At 35.8% G+C, this 16166-nt stretch overlaps 1 protein-coding gene across 5 annotated transcripts in view; it reads left to right on the top strand.

Moving 5' to 3' along the window:
• The window catches only part of HACE1 (HECT domain and ankyrin repeat containing E3 ubiquitin protein ligase 1), a 95271-nt gene that overhangs the window by 56024 nt on the left and 23081 nt on the right, over nucleotides 1-16166 (top strand). For 4 of the 5 annotated variants that reach the window (XR_012324766.1, XM_019929497.2, XM_004314661.3 and 1 more), the window contains 7 exons: nucleotides 2404-2472; nucleotides 2710-2797; nucleotides 8846-8957; nucleotides 9049-9146; nucleotides 9329-9416; nucleotides 13501-13650; nucleotides 14160-14356. Coding sequence is in view for 4 of the 5 variants with exons in the window: in XM_019929497.2 (XP_019785056.1) it covers nucleotides 2404-2472; nucleotides 2710-2797; nucleotides 8846-8957; nucleotides 9049-9146; nucleotides 9329-9416; nucleotides 13501-13650; nucleotides 14160-14356 (802 nt within the window). In the remaining variant the exon portion in view is untranslated. Of the gene's footprint in view, nucleotides 1-2403; nucleotides 2473-2709; nucleotides 2798-8845; nucleotides 8958-9048; nucleotides 9147-9328; nucleotides 9417-13500; nucleotides 13651-14159; nucleotides 14357-15825; nucleotides 16004-16166 lie in introns of those variants that run through there. The other variant, XM_019929498.3, reaches the window with a different exon arrangement.

The following is a 16166-nucleotide window of genomic DNA, read 5'->3' as shown; positions in this document are numbered from 1 at the left end:
GGAAAGGGGCTCAGCATCTGTGATCTCTTGGAGGAAACAAGTTTGTAGTCCAGATGGATCTTTAACAAAGTTATGGATTTTAGGGTCTTTAGAGATACTGACCAGTTGATGCATTTTGGTGGTCGCAACAATTTAGAGCTCATTCTAAACAAACAAGAAAACCTGCAGTAGTCTGCTCCCTTCTCCTCTTCCTGTTGCATAAAATCTTTGAGAAGGGTTTGAATTTTGAATTAAGGAGTGGTTTTTGAACTCAGTTTCTACTTCTTGTTTTTTTCCTGTTACCTTAATCTTATGTGTTGTTACTGGAAAATTTTAGGTGACGTCACTGTTAGCCCCTTCGTAGGTGCCTGCTTTCCTTTCAAGGGTTCCCAAGAGAATACTCCAGGATTGTGGTCGGCCTCTATTAGCACCAGATACTCAGGCTCGTTGGGAAAAGCCCCCAGCCTTTTGGAATGTATCGGGTTGGCCAAAAAGTTCGTTCGGTTTTAAGTAAAAATAGAAGACACATTTTTCATTTTCACCAAGAACGTTATTGAACGATGTATTCATTAACCGAACGAAGTTTTTGGCCAACCCGATAATATCAAATTCTTGGCATGTTAGTATGCATAGCGTTGAATAATGCCCAGGTAGCGACCAAGGGGTTTTGCGTTTATCAAAGAGCTGGTGTACCTCCTCAGTGTTCTTAGGAAGCACTGGCGCTTCATTTTTCAGTAGCGTTATACCAGGGATTGGACCCGATATCCCACTGGGTTAGTGGACAAAGAGTGACAGTAGTGAGTGAAGTGGTGACACAGACCATGGGCCTCTGGTGTATTTTCCGTCAGGTGGTACCATTGGTTTCCACTGTGAGGCTGTTTTACTCTGCTGGGTTAGGACACTCAGTCTAGGCACAACATACTGACACTGTGGTTACAGACAGAGGTCTCCCCTCCTCACCTACGGAATCTTCTCGTGCCTTTAGCCCAGAGCCTTTCCTTGGGTTGCGGTGATAGCCTTGCTGTCCACTTCAGTTTCCTTAGCTCTCCTTGGCCTTGAGGCGAAGAGGATCCTCACACACATTAATAGTCATTCAAGGCCTTTATAATTAGTGGTCTCATCGTCTCATTAGACCATGTATGGCCTTGATCATACTGCTCTGAGGAGATTGTTGGCAGCTGTGACCTTTTGGGTTGGATGTCTCAGGCAACACGTGACAGAGGCAGTACGCAAAAGCACGTTGCTGCAAGGCAGATCCCCAGCAAGTGGTGCTCCTTTCCCAGATGGTGTTACTTACCTGAGTTAGGTGGTGGTAAGCAAGCTGCAGCCAAAGGGCGTTCCTCTTGGTTCCCTGCAGGGCAGTCATGCAGTCCTGCTGAGTACGGCAGTTGTTCTGTGTGCCAGTCTCCACCTATCAATGACCAATGTCGTGGCCGGACTGGCCCTTGTGATTCTTCGTATGATTACAGGATGTCCTTCAGCAATAACCATTGGAAACTTAGGGGGAAAAAAGTTTTTTTACTTATAGGACCTGGAAATTACATGGCACACCTGGGGCCACACAGCCAGGTCATCATTAGGGAGTGGGGGGAGAGAGAGAAAGAGGGAAAGAGCACACACAAGCCTGGGGTCGAGGGCAGGGGACTAGGGTTTCGAGGGCTCACTATTGGTGAATTTAAACGTAAGAGTGGGAGTATAAAGCATGAGAAGAGAAAAAAACAAGTAGCCCAAATGGTCAGTTATCAAAATTAACCAAGATCTCTGAAACAGGAGACTCAGTGGGAGGCATCCTGGCTCTTTATCTAGTTGTGGGCCTGGCGTTGTGTTTATTCGAGATAGCCATCTTTGAAGTGGATAGTTCGCCAATCAAACCTTAAGTCAGGCACTTGCATTACTGAGTAGAGAAAACCCAGTTATCTGGGCTTACGCTACATGCTTATCATTTCCTTTTCTGATAGATGAAGAAAAGCTATAATTTTTTTTATAATTGCAGAAATAACAATACTTTGCTGTTTTTGGTTTTCTGATCTTTAGGATACTTATTGAACTGATCTGGAATTAGTACAGAATATTTGAGTTTTAAGCATCATTTATGTTATTAACATGTTGGATGGTGAATGTCACTTTCTATAGGATCATTTAACCATGTATCGGAAACATATAGACAGAGATGCTTAAAATTTCAAGGTTTTTAAAAAGTCACTTGTTTATATCATCTGTTAATGAAAAGTTATTATATATATATATCTGAGTGTGTATATATATTTCATATTATAAATTGACTAGGCATGCCTCAGATTCCATAAAGACAATCCAAACCCCATTTTGTGTGTGTGTAGAAGCCAGTCCAATTCAACGCGTAGTCACATTTGCCATATCACCAACTTTGGTCTGTGTGTTCTGATTGTTTTTTACCCCCCACAGAATGACTTCACCCCGTTTCATTGAATTTGTCTGCAAACATGATGAAGTTTTAAAATGCTTTGTTAACAGGTAAAGCTTTCTTGGTTTCATGGATTACTATTGTAGCCTTTTCTTACAGTTTTTATCTCAACAGAAAAAATATTACTTCTGTTACTATTCAAAAAATGCTCAATGACAAGTACAAGTATAGTAGGTGTGGATTAATATGTATTTTTATTCTGTTTCAATATCTGTATATCTAAATTTGCATGTCACTTAATGCTGCTCATCCTTCCCATCCATGTAAACAATGTGTTTTTCTTTTAGGAATCCCAAGATTATATTTGACCACTTTCACTTCCTCCTTGAATGTCCTGAACTGATGTCAAGATTCATGCATATCATAAAAGCACAGGTAGTGCTTTTTTTGATCTTGTTTTTAGAATGTCTAATGAATACTGTTCAGCTAATTTGAATACTGTTCAGTAATTATTATACTTGAGACCACCTGCTGTAAGTGGAGTGACGTTACCTTATTCTTTACTTTAGTATATGGAGTTACATTAGTATGTAACTTTTGTACGAGGAGTAACTTTAAGAAATGTGCATTGAGTGCCTACTATGTGCAAAGACAACATGTTGCCACATTGCTGAAATGGAACACTAGTCCTATAAGGCTGATGGTCCTTGGGGATTTTATCCCCAAATACATTTGGGAAGTATAACACATGCCCTGTTGGAGATTGATAAAGCATATCAGCAGCTTGCTAAAGGCTTTGAGAAGCCCTTTGGTAAAAATAATAATTTAGCTTTGTTAGTCTTCCAAACTTAATTGACCTGAGAGCTTTCCCTGATGAGGGTTCATTCCATATATCTCATGTTTCATGAAACATGCTTGGGAAAAGCTTGTTTTGCTACTTAGCAGCTATGTGACTTTGGGCATATTTCTAACATCTTTGAGCCTTGGATTCTTCATCTGTAAAACAGAGATAATGACACCAACCTCATAAAACCTCCATGGTGAATAATAAGTTTTAAATAGTGACTTGTATATATGTTCAATAAATGGTAGTTGTTTTGGAGATAGAAAGGATATGTTCTGTCTCCAAGGGGATCTTAATTCAGTCTAGCAGGGGAGATAATAAACGTACCCGTAAAATACAGTAATTACAGTATGACCTGATTCTTTAGGAGTTTAAGGGAGGAAGAGCTTGCTTTTAGCTGCTGTAGTCAAGGGAGATTTCAAAGAGGAGGTGGATTTTAATCTAAAAAACATGCAAAATTTTGAAAGGAGTAAATGGGGAAGATGAACATTCTAGCCAAGATATGGGTCAGGACATATAGCTGGAAAAGTGTATTAAAATACAGTGGGTTAAAGCAGAAATTTTGTGTAGGTGAGGAATGAGATGTAATTCTGGGAAGGTAGATTAGGGTTACAATGTATGGAACATTGATCGCCAGATTGCAGACTCTCCATTTGCTAGGCTGTCAGGAGCCACTAATAATTTTAGGAGAATGACATGATCCTACAAAGTTTTAGGAAATAATTTGTCTGAAATGTAGGCTAGACTGGAGGTAATGGTTTGGTTAGTAGTCATAAGATAAAGGCTATAGATATTTTAAATTGTCTTCAGGGACACTGATCCTTTTAGAAATTAAAGAAAGCTAAGAACTAATCTTTATAAAATTATACACATGTATATAGGTCTCCTTTGGCATCTGTTTAATAATGATGATGTAAAAGATAAGGTAGTAGTAATAACTTGCATTTATTTAATGCTAACTTTATGTCAGGTTCCATACATTTTTTCACATAGATTATTTTATTTTTGTAACAATCATGTGAGATAGGTACTCTTTTACTGAAGCCGGAGAGGTTAAGCAACTTGTTTAAGTCATTCAGCTACTAAGTGGGGAAACCAGAATTTAAAAGTCCATCTGGTTCTTAAGTTCATTTTCTTAATCTACACTAAATTACTCCATTCTAGGGTAAATGAGATTATAGGTGAAAGAAGCTTTAAGTTTTTGGAAGAGGTAGTTTGCTATATTTAACACTGTCTCTGCTTTTCACTTCATTTTCCCTCTTCCGTTCCTGCAAAAGCATCTGCATTAGCTATCCACCTTTTTGACCCACAGAGGGGGTTTTGTTGCCTGACCAGTGCGGGTGTCCACATGCATAGTGGTGGCCCAGTGAGGAGCTTGGACATGCTAAGGAGGGTGTTTGTGTAGAAGAGGAGCTCAGCACGGAGTATGTGAGTTGGCACGGTATATGGAGGATGTCCAGTGTGCAGGGTGGTGACAGTTGCTCAGAGTAATTTGACAAAGCTTGAGTGGAGTATAGGGTATCTATGCAGTGAATGGTCCGTGTCAGTGACAGAAGATTGATTATATATGAGGTGGGGCAGTTGATTGAATAAGTCAGTATAGTAAAGATAATGTGTCTCACTGTTGGAGAAAGTTAAAAAATGGAGGAAAACGATGAATCATGTACTATTGGATTGGAATTGGAGATATCACTGTGAACTTATAGTTTCCTATGTGGTTAGATAGATACAGCAAACCTGGCATCCATTTCTTGGTCTCTGAATACCATTCTCAATGAACGAGGGCCTGTTGGAGAAATGGCTAATTCAGAGAAAGTACAAGATGAGCCTGGATCATCTTATTGTGCCAGAAAGTTGTGTAGAGAATTATGAGGTTATGTCAAAACGGTTCAGAATCAACTTGAATGGATTCTACTGGCCAAATCTGGAACAATTTGAACATCAAAATAAATAATGATGGCAAAATATTGCAAATAAAGTCGGAACCTGTAAGTCTATAGTGAAAGAATTAATGAATAAATGGAAAGTTTGATGAAGGGTGGAATATTTTTATAGTCTCAAAGTATCTCCTCTTAGAATACTAACTAATTACAAAGATTAAAAAGGAACTTTACAGTGGAGAAGCTTGGCAGTGATCACAGCAGCCATACCAGTGTGCCAGCTGATAGGATGCACTGAGAATACGGTGTCACTTCTTTGATATTCCTGTCAAAGATGCATACCCCGAATTTAATCATGAGAAATCATCAGACTAACTCTAACTGAGAGACATTCTACAATATAACTGACCTGCAATCTTTAAATGTAGGTCATGAAAATTAAGAAAACACTGAACAGCTGTGCTTGAATGAAAGCGGACAACTGAACGCAGTTCATGAGTCATTATGCTATACAGGACATTATATGGATCCCGGCAAAACTTGAAATGGGGTCTGAAGATTAGATATAGTAATATATCAGTGTCAGTTTCCTGATTTTGATGATTGTAAACTGCTTGTGTAGGAGAATTCTCTTGTTTGTAGGAAATACACACTGAAGTATTTAGGGGTAACTGGACATCATGTTAGCAATTTACTTTCACCTTAGGGGAAAAAAAAACACCCCATTGTACTATTCATGTTAGCAGTTTACTTTCACCTTAGGGGAAAAAAAACCCCACCATTGTACTATACTAAGAAATTTTCTGTAACTTGGAGGCTATTAAAAAAAGTAAAAACAAAAACAGCTACCTCTGCTAAGGGATTGACTTCTTCTTCTGTTGGTGGTTTTCAGGTGGCCTGCTAGTTAAAGGGAGAGACATTTTGTATTGCTGTACAAATACTATTAAGAAGAGCCTCTGTAATCAGTCCTGTTTTGTGAATTATTTTATGGAAATGCAGGTACTCAGAAAGTTTACATACAGAAATGTGGTCTTTGGCTTTGTAGGTATATGGATGTGTGTGTGGATGTTTTGATCTTAACAGATAACTTACTAGCTTTTGAAGGTAGCATTTTGTACCTTTTAATGTTACATTTGAATTACTTTAAAAAAATTGCCACTTGTATTTATTTTCAAATGGTCCACATTTTCTATATGAAGGATAGAATTTAATATTTAATATCTTATAATGGCAGATAAGTTTACTGTCATTTAAAATACTTATTCGCAATAATTTTTACGTTGTTGTGAGTGATAAGAACAACATCTATTAGCGTTCTGGGAGTTGAGTATTTGCACAAATTACTTAACCTCTTGGTGCTGCATTTTTCTCTTCTATGAAATGGAGATGATAAAAGTCCCTTTTTCTCAGAGTGTTGTGAGGATTAAATGTGAAAATGCATGTAAAGTGCTTAAAACAGTACCTGGCTTATAGATGCTTTAATAAACGTTAGTTAATTTATGATTATTATTATTTTGTTCTGTATTTGCATTATTTCATTTAATCCTCAGAATTAGCCCTTGAAGTGGTATTATTTTCCCCATTTTACCGGTAGGAAAACTAAAGTTCTGAGAGAACTTGTAATTCCCCTAAGATCACAAACCTAGTAGTGGCAGATCTAGGATTTCAAACCATGTTTATCAAACTTCAAAGCCCATATTTAAATACATTAATTCTGTGTAATATTTTTTCTCTCCTCTTTTACCTAAGTTTTAGGAATAATCAGCATTAAAATTTCAAGCACTTAACATTCTAGCCTGTTTACTAAAAATGAAATATTTTATTTATATGACCAGTAATGAATATAACAACAGCAGCGTTTTATTTAAAATGTGGAAAACTGCTAGAAGTATGGACAAAATTATACATTTAACTTTGGAGAAGGGAGCATTTACTCTTTTCTTATTGAAAGAACAGGCATTAAAAGGCAACAATTAATCTTGCACCAGTTATTTTCATAAAAATATTTTTATTAAGAATTAATAAAAAGATGTTTAAGTCTTTGGAAGAAAACAAATGTTTAGTTTAGCTCAGATGAAGAAATTTACTGGTATCCTAAAAATTGCATGAGAGAGAACCTCTTTGTGGTGTTGGACATGAATCGTATTTATCTCTTGAAACTTTTGGCTTTTGTGGTATTGCACCACCCTGGTTCTCCTTTGACTTTTCTAGCTGTGTGTATCATTTGCTAATAAGCAAATTCTCAATCCTGACCTGTGATCATAAACTTCTCTGTTCTTGGTGTTTGTCCCTGTGTCTTTAATCTCTTGAACAAGGGACATTACCTTGTCTCCCATTTCAGCTTTGTTCATGACTCTCTTTCTCATGTCTCAGCTGCAGAACGTTCTAGTATTTATTTCTAAGCTCTTAGTAGTTATATCCTAAGTAACCTTAAATTCAGAACATATAAAACCTCATTCGTTGTCTTCCACCAGTGCCTTCTAGGAGTGGGGTAGGCGGTGGTGGTGCTGGGGTTCCCCCTCTAAGCTGTTTCTGATTTTAAGTTCTGCCCCTAGAGATCTTTTACTTTTCTTCTTTATTCAGTGGAGTAATGTCTTTCAGATTTACTTCATTGTTCTTCTTTCCTACCATGACCAGGACCGTATCAGTCTATACGTATTATTTCAACTGCTGCCTAGATGGCCTCCCTTTATCCTGGTAGTACTCTCATTTTAGTGAGTGCATTTACCATGCTATTCCTCTGGCCAAGTATCTTCAGTGGCCACTGTGTCTTTTACTTGATTCGAAGGATCCATAATTATGTCCTTGATTTACTTACAAAAACTTCCTTCTTTCAATATGTGTAGAGTTATGCCGGCGCCTTCACTGCGTCTTCCGTGGAGTGACAGTTTCTCCTTCTGAGCCTTTTTCCTTGTCTCCCTTAGCCTGGTGTGCTTTCTTTTCCTCCTTCTTGAGCAAGACCTACCCAGGACCTCATGAAGCCTTTGTACTCCACTTATCCGCACAATCTCTGAATTCTTAGTGCACTGTGGTCTGTACTTCACTGTTTAGAACTTGATATCATTATGTGTTATATTGTTCCAATGTTATTCTCATCTCTTTAAGTGTATTAAACAGTTTTCAGCAATGAAATTTTTACATTTTACACATCCTAGGTACTCAATAATACTTTCTGATGAATAAAATTACAAATCACTTACAGTTTGCATATCTGGCAAAAGAACAAAAGGTAGAGACTTTATTTACTGTTCACGAGATCTTATTCTTCAGTTTTTAGGGTGGAGGAAGGGAAGAAAAAAGGATAACAAATTCCTTTCTAGTTGCTGCATATATTCAGAGGATGGAAATTACAATTAGCCATAAAGATTATTTTCATAGAAAATTAAATGAACATGCAACATAATTTTTCTGGATGTGGAAATTCATTCTTACAAGCCTTCTTGGGTTTAAAAGAAATTGAGAGTGTGTTCAATTGTATGTCTGATATTGAATTCTTTTTAATTTATCAAGTCTTTTCTGTTGATAATATAGGGAATAAAAAGAAATATGCTCTCTAGGTAGTCAAAGTGTTTCAGCTCAGATCTGCCTTTTTGTGAATAGTGGATGTAATGTCAGAACCTTATCTAGAACTACTTATTATAAATAAAGGTGTAAGAATGATTATTTGTAGAAAGGGCATTTAGCATGCTAGTTAAGTAAATCTGACAGTTAAGTGACTGAAATACTGCTAACATATTTCACTGTTATTTGTTGGGGTAGCCATTTAAAGATCGCTGTGAATGGTTCTATGAACATTTGCATTCAGGACAGCCAGATTCAGACATGGTGCACAGGCCAGTGAATGAAAATGATATCCTGCTAGTTCACAGAGGTATGTTTAACAAAGTGATGTGTGTGTGAGGCACAAAATACTAGTTATTGTAAATTTTAATATGTAAAATTAACCAATGCTACATATTTAGATTCTATTTTTAGGAGTAGCTGTGAAGTTGTGTCAAAAGCAAATTGTGCAAAGCTAAAGCAAGGAATTGCTGTACGGTTCCATGGGGAAGAAGGCATGGTGGGTATAAAAATAAGTGTTGTTAAGATCACTGTCTCTAAAAGATTGAAATGCCCTTCAGTAAAGTTTAATATTTAATTGATAATGGAAGAAATTTAATATAATTTTAATGTTATTATTATTTAGAAAAAATTTTCACCATATATTTCTGTTGATACTTAATCTTATTTTCTTGAACTCAGGGTCAAGGTGTTGTGCGTGAGTGGTTTGATATTCTGTCTAATGAGATAGTCAATCCTGATTATGCATTGTTTACCCAGTCAGCTGATGGTAAGTTGTACAGTCTAGATGACTTTTTCTGTGAGTTGTCACATTTTCAGACTACTTCAGTGCATTTTATCCTTTGATTCCTATACTAGCCCTGTGAGCTAGGGTGGTTGGATATTCCCTTTTCATAGAAGAGGAAATTGAAATTCAGGGTTTTTGTTTATGTTAGCAGTTAATGAGCGGTAGGATCTTGAGTGGAACCTGACTCAGCCTAGCATTCTTTCCTCTGAACAGTTGGTTCTCAAATGCTTGTCTCAAGGACTAGTGCTGGCCTCAAGGAAGTTTTCATCAGTTCTTTGTATAAAATAAAACTAAATTTATTCAATTTAAGGATCGTCCTTTAGTCTACCTTTCTTGAGTTAAAATTTCCTTTTATAAAATCGTGCTAGTAGATGAACTTAAAAAAAATACAAGTCCGTGTTGGAAAAGTTAAAATTTGCTAACCCTATTTGAGTTTCCAACTCTTAAAAGTTATTGGTCATTAAAAACAAAGTCTAGAAATCATGGTGTGTTAAATCTTAACTTATAATCTGTTTGTTTATAGTAACTTTGTTTTTAGCCCTTTTAAAAGATTAAGACTTGGTAACTAAAAAGCTCTTATTTAACCATGTAATGCAAATAAAAACATCATCGAAATGATGTTTGCTACCTACTGAATTGTCATTTGATACGCTAAATGGCAATGGTTACCACCTCATTGGTATAAGATATACCTGAGAGTTCTTTAACTTAATAAAGACTTACATCCAAGTGAAGGTGGGATTTCAGTTTTTAAATGCTTTGTTCAGTTGCTTTTATTTCCTGAAAAATTTTTCTTTCCCAATGTTTAAATTCTTCTATAAGGAGAGAGTGTCTTATTAATTGTAGTTTCCTATTGTATCCAACCAAACCAGCAGCAAATCTCCATTGAATAAGAAGGATGACTGTATGAGAGGCAAGCGGGGGTGGGCTGCAGTGATGCTAGAGAACTGCAGATATTCACCTATGTGATGGGCTCCTCAGACACATTCAGTGTATTTGAAATTATTTAGGAATATGGGACTTCCTACTTTAATTCTGTAACCTTTGATTCTTTGCTCTGAGATGAACTTAGTGTCTTTGTGATTTTACGACAAGTATGATGAGGCCCTAGTTTTTTAGGCCTAATCTTTGCAGCAAGATTTAGCATTAAAACATTGTATTTTAGATTTATTTCTTTTCTTTATAGTCACTTATTCTGAGTTGTTTATTTAGTTTCATACTGAAAAACAGATTTGGTGTGGAATCATTAGTTGAGGTGCTTATTCTGCAAATTTATGGCAGGTAATATGATGAAGCACATAGACCATAGTTTCTGATTCGTCCTTTTTGTGAGCCATGTATGTCTTCTCTTTGGGGCTGTAATATTAATAAAATATAGATGAAATATTTTCATGTTCTTACGTTTAGTTGACAAGAAGAAAATTACATTTAGGGTTCCTAAATGTGGGGAATGTTTGGATAGACCTAATGTATGTAGTAATTTCTTTAAAACTTGCTTTCTAATTAAATTAAGATGCTTACTATAGAGCAATAGTAGTGTAGTAGAGTGGCTAAGAGTTTGGCCTTTGGCACATTCCACTGAATGTGCATCCTAGCTCTGTCCCTTTTTCTGCTATGATCTTGATCCAATAAATGTAGTATTTCTGGACCTTGATTTCCTTATTTGAATATGGTGATAACCTATGTTTTGTAATATAGTGGGAAATCAGCTGTTGTGTAAAAATGGTTAGCCCAGTGTCTGGCACATAGAAATCAGAAATAAATATTAGATGCTATTATTGTTATTTTTTAAAAAATATTTTTAAAAATTAATTTTATTTATTCTTTTTTTTTTTTGGCTGTGTTGGGTCTTCATTGCTGCATGTGGGCTTTCTGTAGTTGAGGCGAGCAGGGGCTACTCTTCATTGTGGTGCACAGGCTTCACACTGCGGTGGCTTCTCTTGTTGCAGAGCATGGGCTCTAGGTGCGTGGGCTTCAGTAGTTGTGGCACATGGGCTCAGTAGTTGTGGTTCGCGGGCTCTAAAGCACAGGCTCAGTACTTTAGGTGCACGGGCTTAGTTGCTCCGCGGCATGTGGGATCTTCCCGGACCACGGCTCGAACCACCAAGGAAGCCCGATGCTATTATTACTATTCTGTGAAAATGATATTTTCTTATTGAATAGGGTTTTTCTGAGATGATGAAATGTCACAGTTTTATTGGTTTTGAACTTAAAACATGACATAAACTTTATATTCTATCTTAATTCACTTTCGAGCTAAAAATTATTAATTTCCTGAAGACCTTTCCCCCCGTGTGTTTCCTTTTTTTCTTTTGACTTCTCTGTATCTATTCTTTTTAATAACCCAAATTTCCCGGAAAGTACTTAGAGAAGGAAATATACACAGACCTAGGGGAGGAAATAGGTAAAAGTATTTCTGATTATTCTCAGAATATTGTATTTTTGGAATAATGGTTATGTTTGTCTTTGAAGTCTTTCTTCATCTCACAAAACTTTGTTTTGACTTTTTTTTTTTTTTGGCTGTGCTGGGTCTTCGTTGTGGCATGTGGGCTCTCTAGTTGTGGTGCGTGGGCTCCAGAGCTCGCGGGCTCAGTAGTTGCGGTGGGCGGGCTCTCCAGTTGTGGCACGTGGGCTTAGTTGCCCGCAGCATGTGGGATCTTAGTTACCCCACCAGGGATCGAACCCGCGTCCCCTGCATTGGAAGGCGGATTCTTAAGCACTGGACCACCGGGAAGTCCCTGCTTTGACTTTTAATACCCAATCTTATATCATGACTGGGAATGAGTCTCAAAAGGTACTTAACAGTGGATGACTAGCTTCATGTGGCCCTTTTAAGTCATTCAGCCATAAGCTTCCAAATGTGTACCTTGTATCTAAGTAAACTTACTGGTCATGGCAATATAGTCCAGTGCCAGCACTGATAAATCAAAGACCAGCAAAGCACAAAGAGTTAAAATATGTATGCTCAATGGCCAAACATTTCACTTTCCAATACTTTCACTTTTCCTTTGTTTATTTATTTTTGATGCTATTTCATTAGATTTATCAGTCTTTCTTTTTGCCCAGGTGCCTAGAAGAGAAGTAGATAGCATGAACTCAGTAAATGTTTGTTGAATGAATGAGAGGTAGTGGTCACACAGAAAAAATAAGGAAGGTTATTTAAAGTTGAGATCTTGGTATTAGGTTTTTCCATTGCACTATATTTTTGTTTTTGAGACTTTCTTATTGTGGTAAAATATACATAACATAAAATTTACCATTTTAACCATTTAAAAGTGTACGCTTCAGTAGCATTAAGTACATTCACCACTATCTTATTCCCAGACTTTTTTTTCATGTAACTGGAATTACCCTCCATTGCACTAGAGTTTGGCAATAGTCAATAACTATTGCTAATGCTGTTTTTACTTTTATACCTCAGTGGTACTTATTCAAACTTGATTATTTGTCATGAGGAAAACAGTTGTACATCTAAAAATTTTAGTTATTCTCTTGTAGTGGTCAATTCCTTAAGGAGCAAAATGGTAGTGAATACCTGCTACGCTGGGCATGTATAGGTGAATGAAACAATGTCTGCCCTAATTCATAGCCTAAGTAGTTATTTCCACACTGCCTGGGAAAACGTGTGTGTGTGTGTATGAATTTCTAGGATCTCTCTGACACCTCTTCCAACTACTTTCAGTGAAAAGTATTCTAAAATTTTCTCTCTGCACAAAGACTTATTCTGATAAGTATGTGTGAATTAATGATTAGTATTTCCAATTCCACTATTGTGTGTATGTATTTCTAGGATCTCTCTGACACCTCTTCCAACTACTTTCAGTGAAAAGTATTCTAAAATTTTCTCTCTGCACAAAGACTTATTCTGATAAATGTGTGAATTAATGATTAGTATTTCCAATTCCACTATTAAATATTCCACAAAGAACTTTCTTCGCTGAAGAACGTTTATACATAATGTAACCTTAGCTTTGCTGAAGTTGTATGTGAACTAATTTACCTGCATTGAAATGATCTCTCTTATGCATGGTCTTAAAAATAAATTATTTTGTCTTTATTTTAATAGGAACAACTTTTCAACCTAATAGCAACTCCTATGTAAATCCCGATCACTTGAACTATTTCCGGTTTGCTGGACAGATCTTGGGATTAGCTCTGAACCATAGGCAGCTGGTGAACATTTACTTCACGAGATCATTCTACAAGCACATTCTTGGTATGGCTCCATTGTTATTTCCTTAGGCATTTATTTAAAGTGTTTTTCTTATAGGCTCTAGCGAAAATTAAGTAGATAAATGGTGGCATTTTGGGTGAATAATTTTTGTTTTGATTGGAGACTGTGTATGTAAGGCATTTGGGGGCCTGAGGGAGAGAAAAAATAACCTACATTTTTGATTAAAAAAAGTTTTTTTTTTCCATTTTAGTGTGTGTATGTTTATGCTAAAAATGCATTTTAATATGAATATACTTAAGAGAATTGGCACTTTTTAAAGTTTATAATAAGTTCCTGAATAGCTGTTTCAAAGAAAGGTTACATTGTAGAAATGTAAGCTTAAATTTACAGACTTCCAAATTCAGGAATTAACATTCATTTAAATCATGCTGTGAATTGGATTATATTTTGCAGTTTTACAGAGTATCTGTAGAGGGCAGTATTTCACCATTAAACAGATAAGGAAAGGCAGAAACATTTAGAATATAACTGCTGTATGTTTGCATTTTTAGGTATTCCTGTGAATTACCAAGATGTGGCATCCATTGATCCAGAATATGCCAAAAATTTGCAGTGGATTTTAGATAATGATATTAGTGATTTGGGTCTAGAACTAACTTTTTCTGTTGAGACTGATGTGTTTGGAGCAATGGAAGAGGTGCCTTTGAAACCTGGGGGTGGAAGTATTCTTGTAACACAAAATAACAAAGTAAGTATTTGAATTTTTACCTTAGCCATTGTTTGTAACTTAGCCCTGATAGTTTGCTAATTACTCTAAGTCTCCTGGCACTAGCCAGGAAAACTTTTACTGTTAGACTTTTGTAACATTTATAACAGATAAAATATTTAAATTAACTAAACCGTCAAATACCAGACTTCGAATTATAAAGGATCATTTCATTGTTGTGTTAGATATGCTGAGGCAGTTCCTGAAGCAGCCTAGAGCATAGTTCAGTTGACTGTGTAAGTTGGGCATCTGCATATCAAAACATTTGATTAGAAATATAAACTTACATCAATATCATGTTTGCACTAGATCCCTATTTCATGTTTTAGGAGTACGATATTAATAGTTCCAATAGAGAGAAGAAATCCCAGTGTTTAAACTTTGTACACACTTTTGGGATGCAGTAAATTCTACGGGACCTCTGAACTTGATCTTTTTTTAACTTTATAACTTGATTATTTTTATTTATTATTATATCTCCTGTTTGTACATATTTTTTAAAAACTTGGTGCACGTTTTAAATTACACTGTTGAAAGTTAATATTACTTTAATATATAATACAGCTTTATTTTATGTTTTGATAGATTATGTAGGAAATTGGGAGTCAGAAAATCTGGTTTTGGAATTCCACTTCTATCACTTACCAGTAGCAACTTCTGGTAAAACAGAACTAAAACCTTTTTCCTTTCCTTTTATTGGATTATAATTCCAAGACAGCTTCAGAATCAGCTAACTTAAAAAGTAATGTCCACTGAATCATTTTGTAGACTAGAGATATAGTAAAATGTAGTTTGTTTGTTTTTTTTTTTTAAAGCCAAAAGACTTGGCTGTGTTTTAACCTCTTTGAGCCTCAGTTTTCTATTCTGTGTGCTTGGGATAATAATACCTCCCATACAGAATTGGTACCAGCATTTTTTAAACTGATAAACACAACACAAAAGTTAGTTTTTATTGGATAGTTTTCTATAAAAATAGGTTCCTAGGTTTCACATATCTATAGGAATGAAGACCTAAATTAAGCTAGGTAATTTTACCTTTTGAAACTTAGATACTTTACATATTTAAAAAAAAAAGAAATTTAGTTTATGAATATAAAATCAGGACCTGAGTTTTTGTACATTTATACTTAGTAAAGTTTTAGTCTACCCTCTCGTTTTACACATGAGGACACTGAAGCCTGAAGAGTTAATGGTAAAGCTGGGGCCAAAACCCAGGTCTCCTAGTTTCAAGTATAAGGTTCTTCATCCTGTTAGTAAAAGTAATCACACTGAGGTAGATCTTACTTGATTTAATATAATGAGTCACGTTAAACTCTGGAAGATTAAAATAGTAAAATGCTTAAAATAATTTTTTGAATCTATATGAACTTGCCAGTGAATGGAAATTTTTATAAAATCTTCTAATTATTAGATTGTCCACCTCATAGTGCATTTATTATTTTATTTTACAGTGGCTACCTCCTCTCAATTAGGGGTAATGAAGTCATAAAATCTTCATTATAAGCAAGTGATTGCTTTTCATGAGAGAATCTCATACATGATTCCTATCTGTGAATACGCTCTCTGGTGATTGGATTTGTCACTCCTCTCAGATATATGAAAAGTGGAAAGGCTCATTAACAATTGCATGGTAGATAGCTATATTTATACTTGTATCTCCTAACAGCCTCTCTTCCATATGACATGATTTTTGTTTAGATTTTTAAAATATGTATTTTATTCTTTTGCATTTGTGTTTTTGTATTAAAATCTAGAAAGAAGGAAGATATTTAATAAATAATAACAAATAAGA

This window comes from Tursiops truncatus, chromosome 12, assembly GCF_011762595.2.
Source record: "Tursiops truncatus isolate mTurTru1 chromosome 12, mTurTru1.mat.Y, whole genome shotgun sequence".
Lineage (NCBI taxonomy): Eukaryota > Metazoa > Chordata > Mammalia > Artiodactyla > Delphinidae > Tursiops > Tursiops truncatus.
The sequence above is the reverse complement of the archived record's forward strand: the minus strand, read 5'-3'. Positions and strand labels throughout refer to the sequence as shown.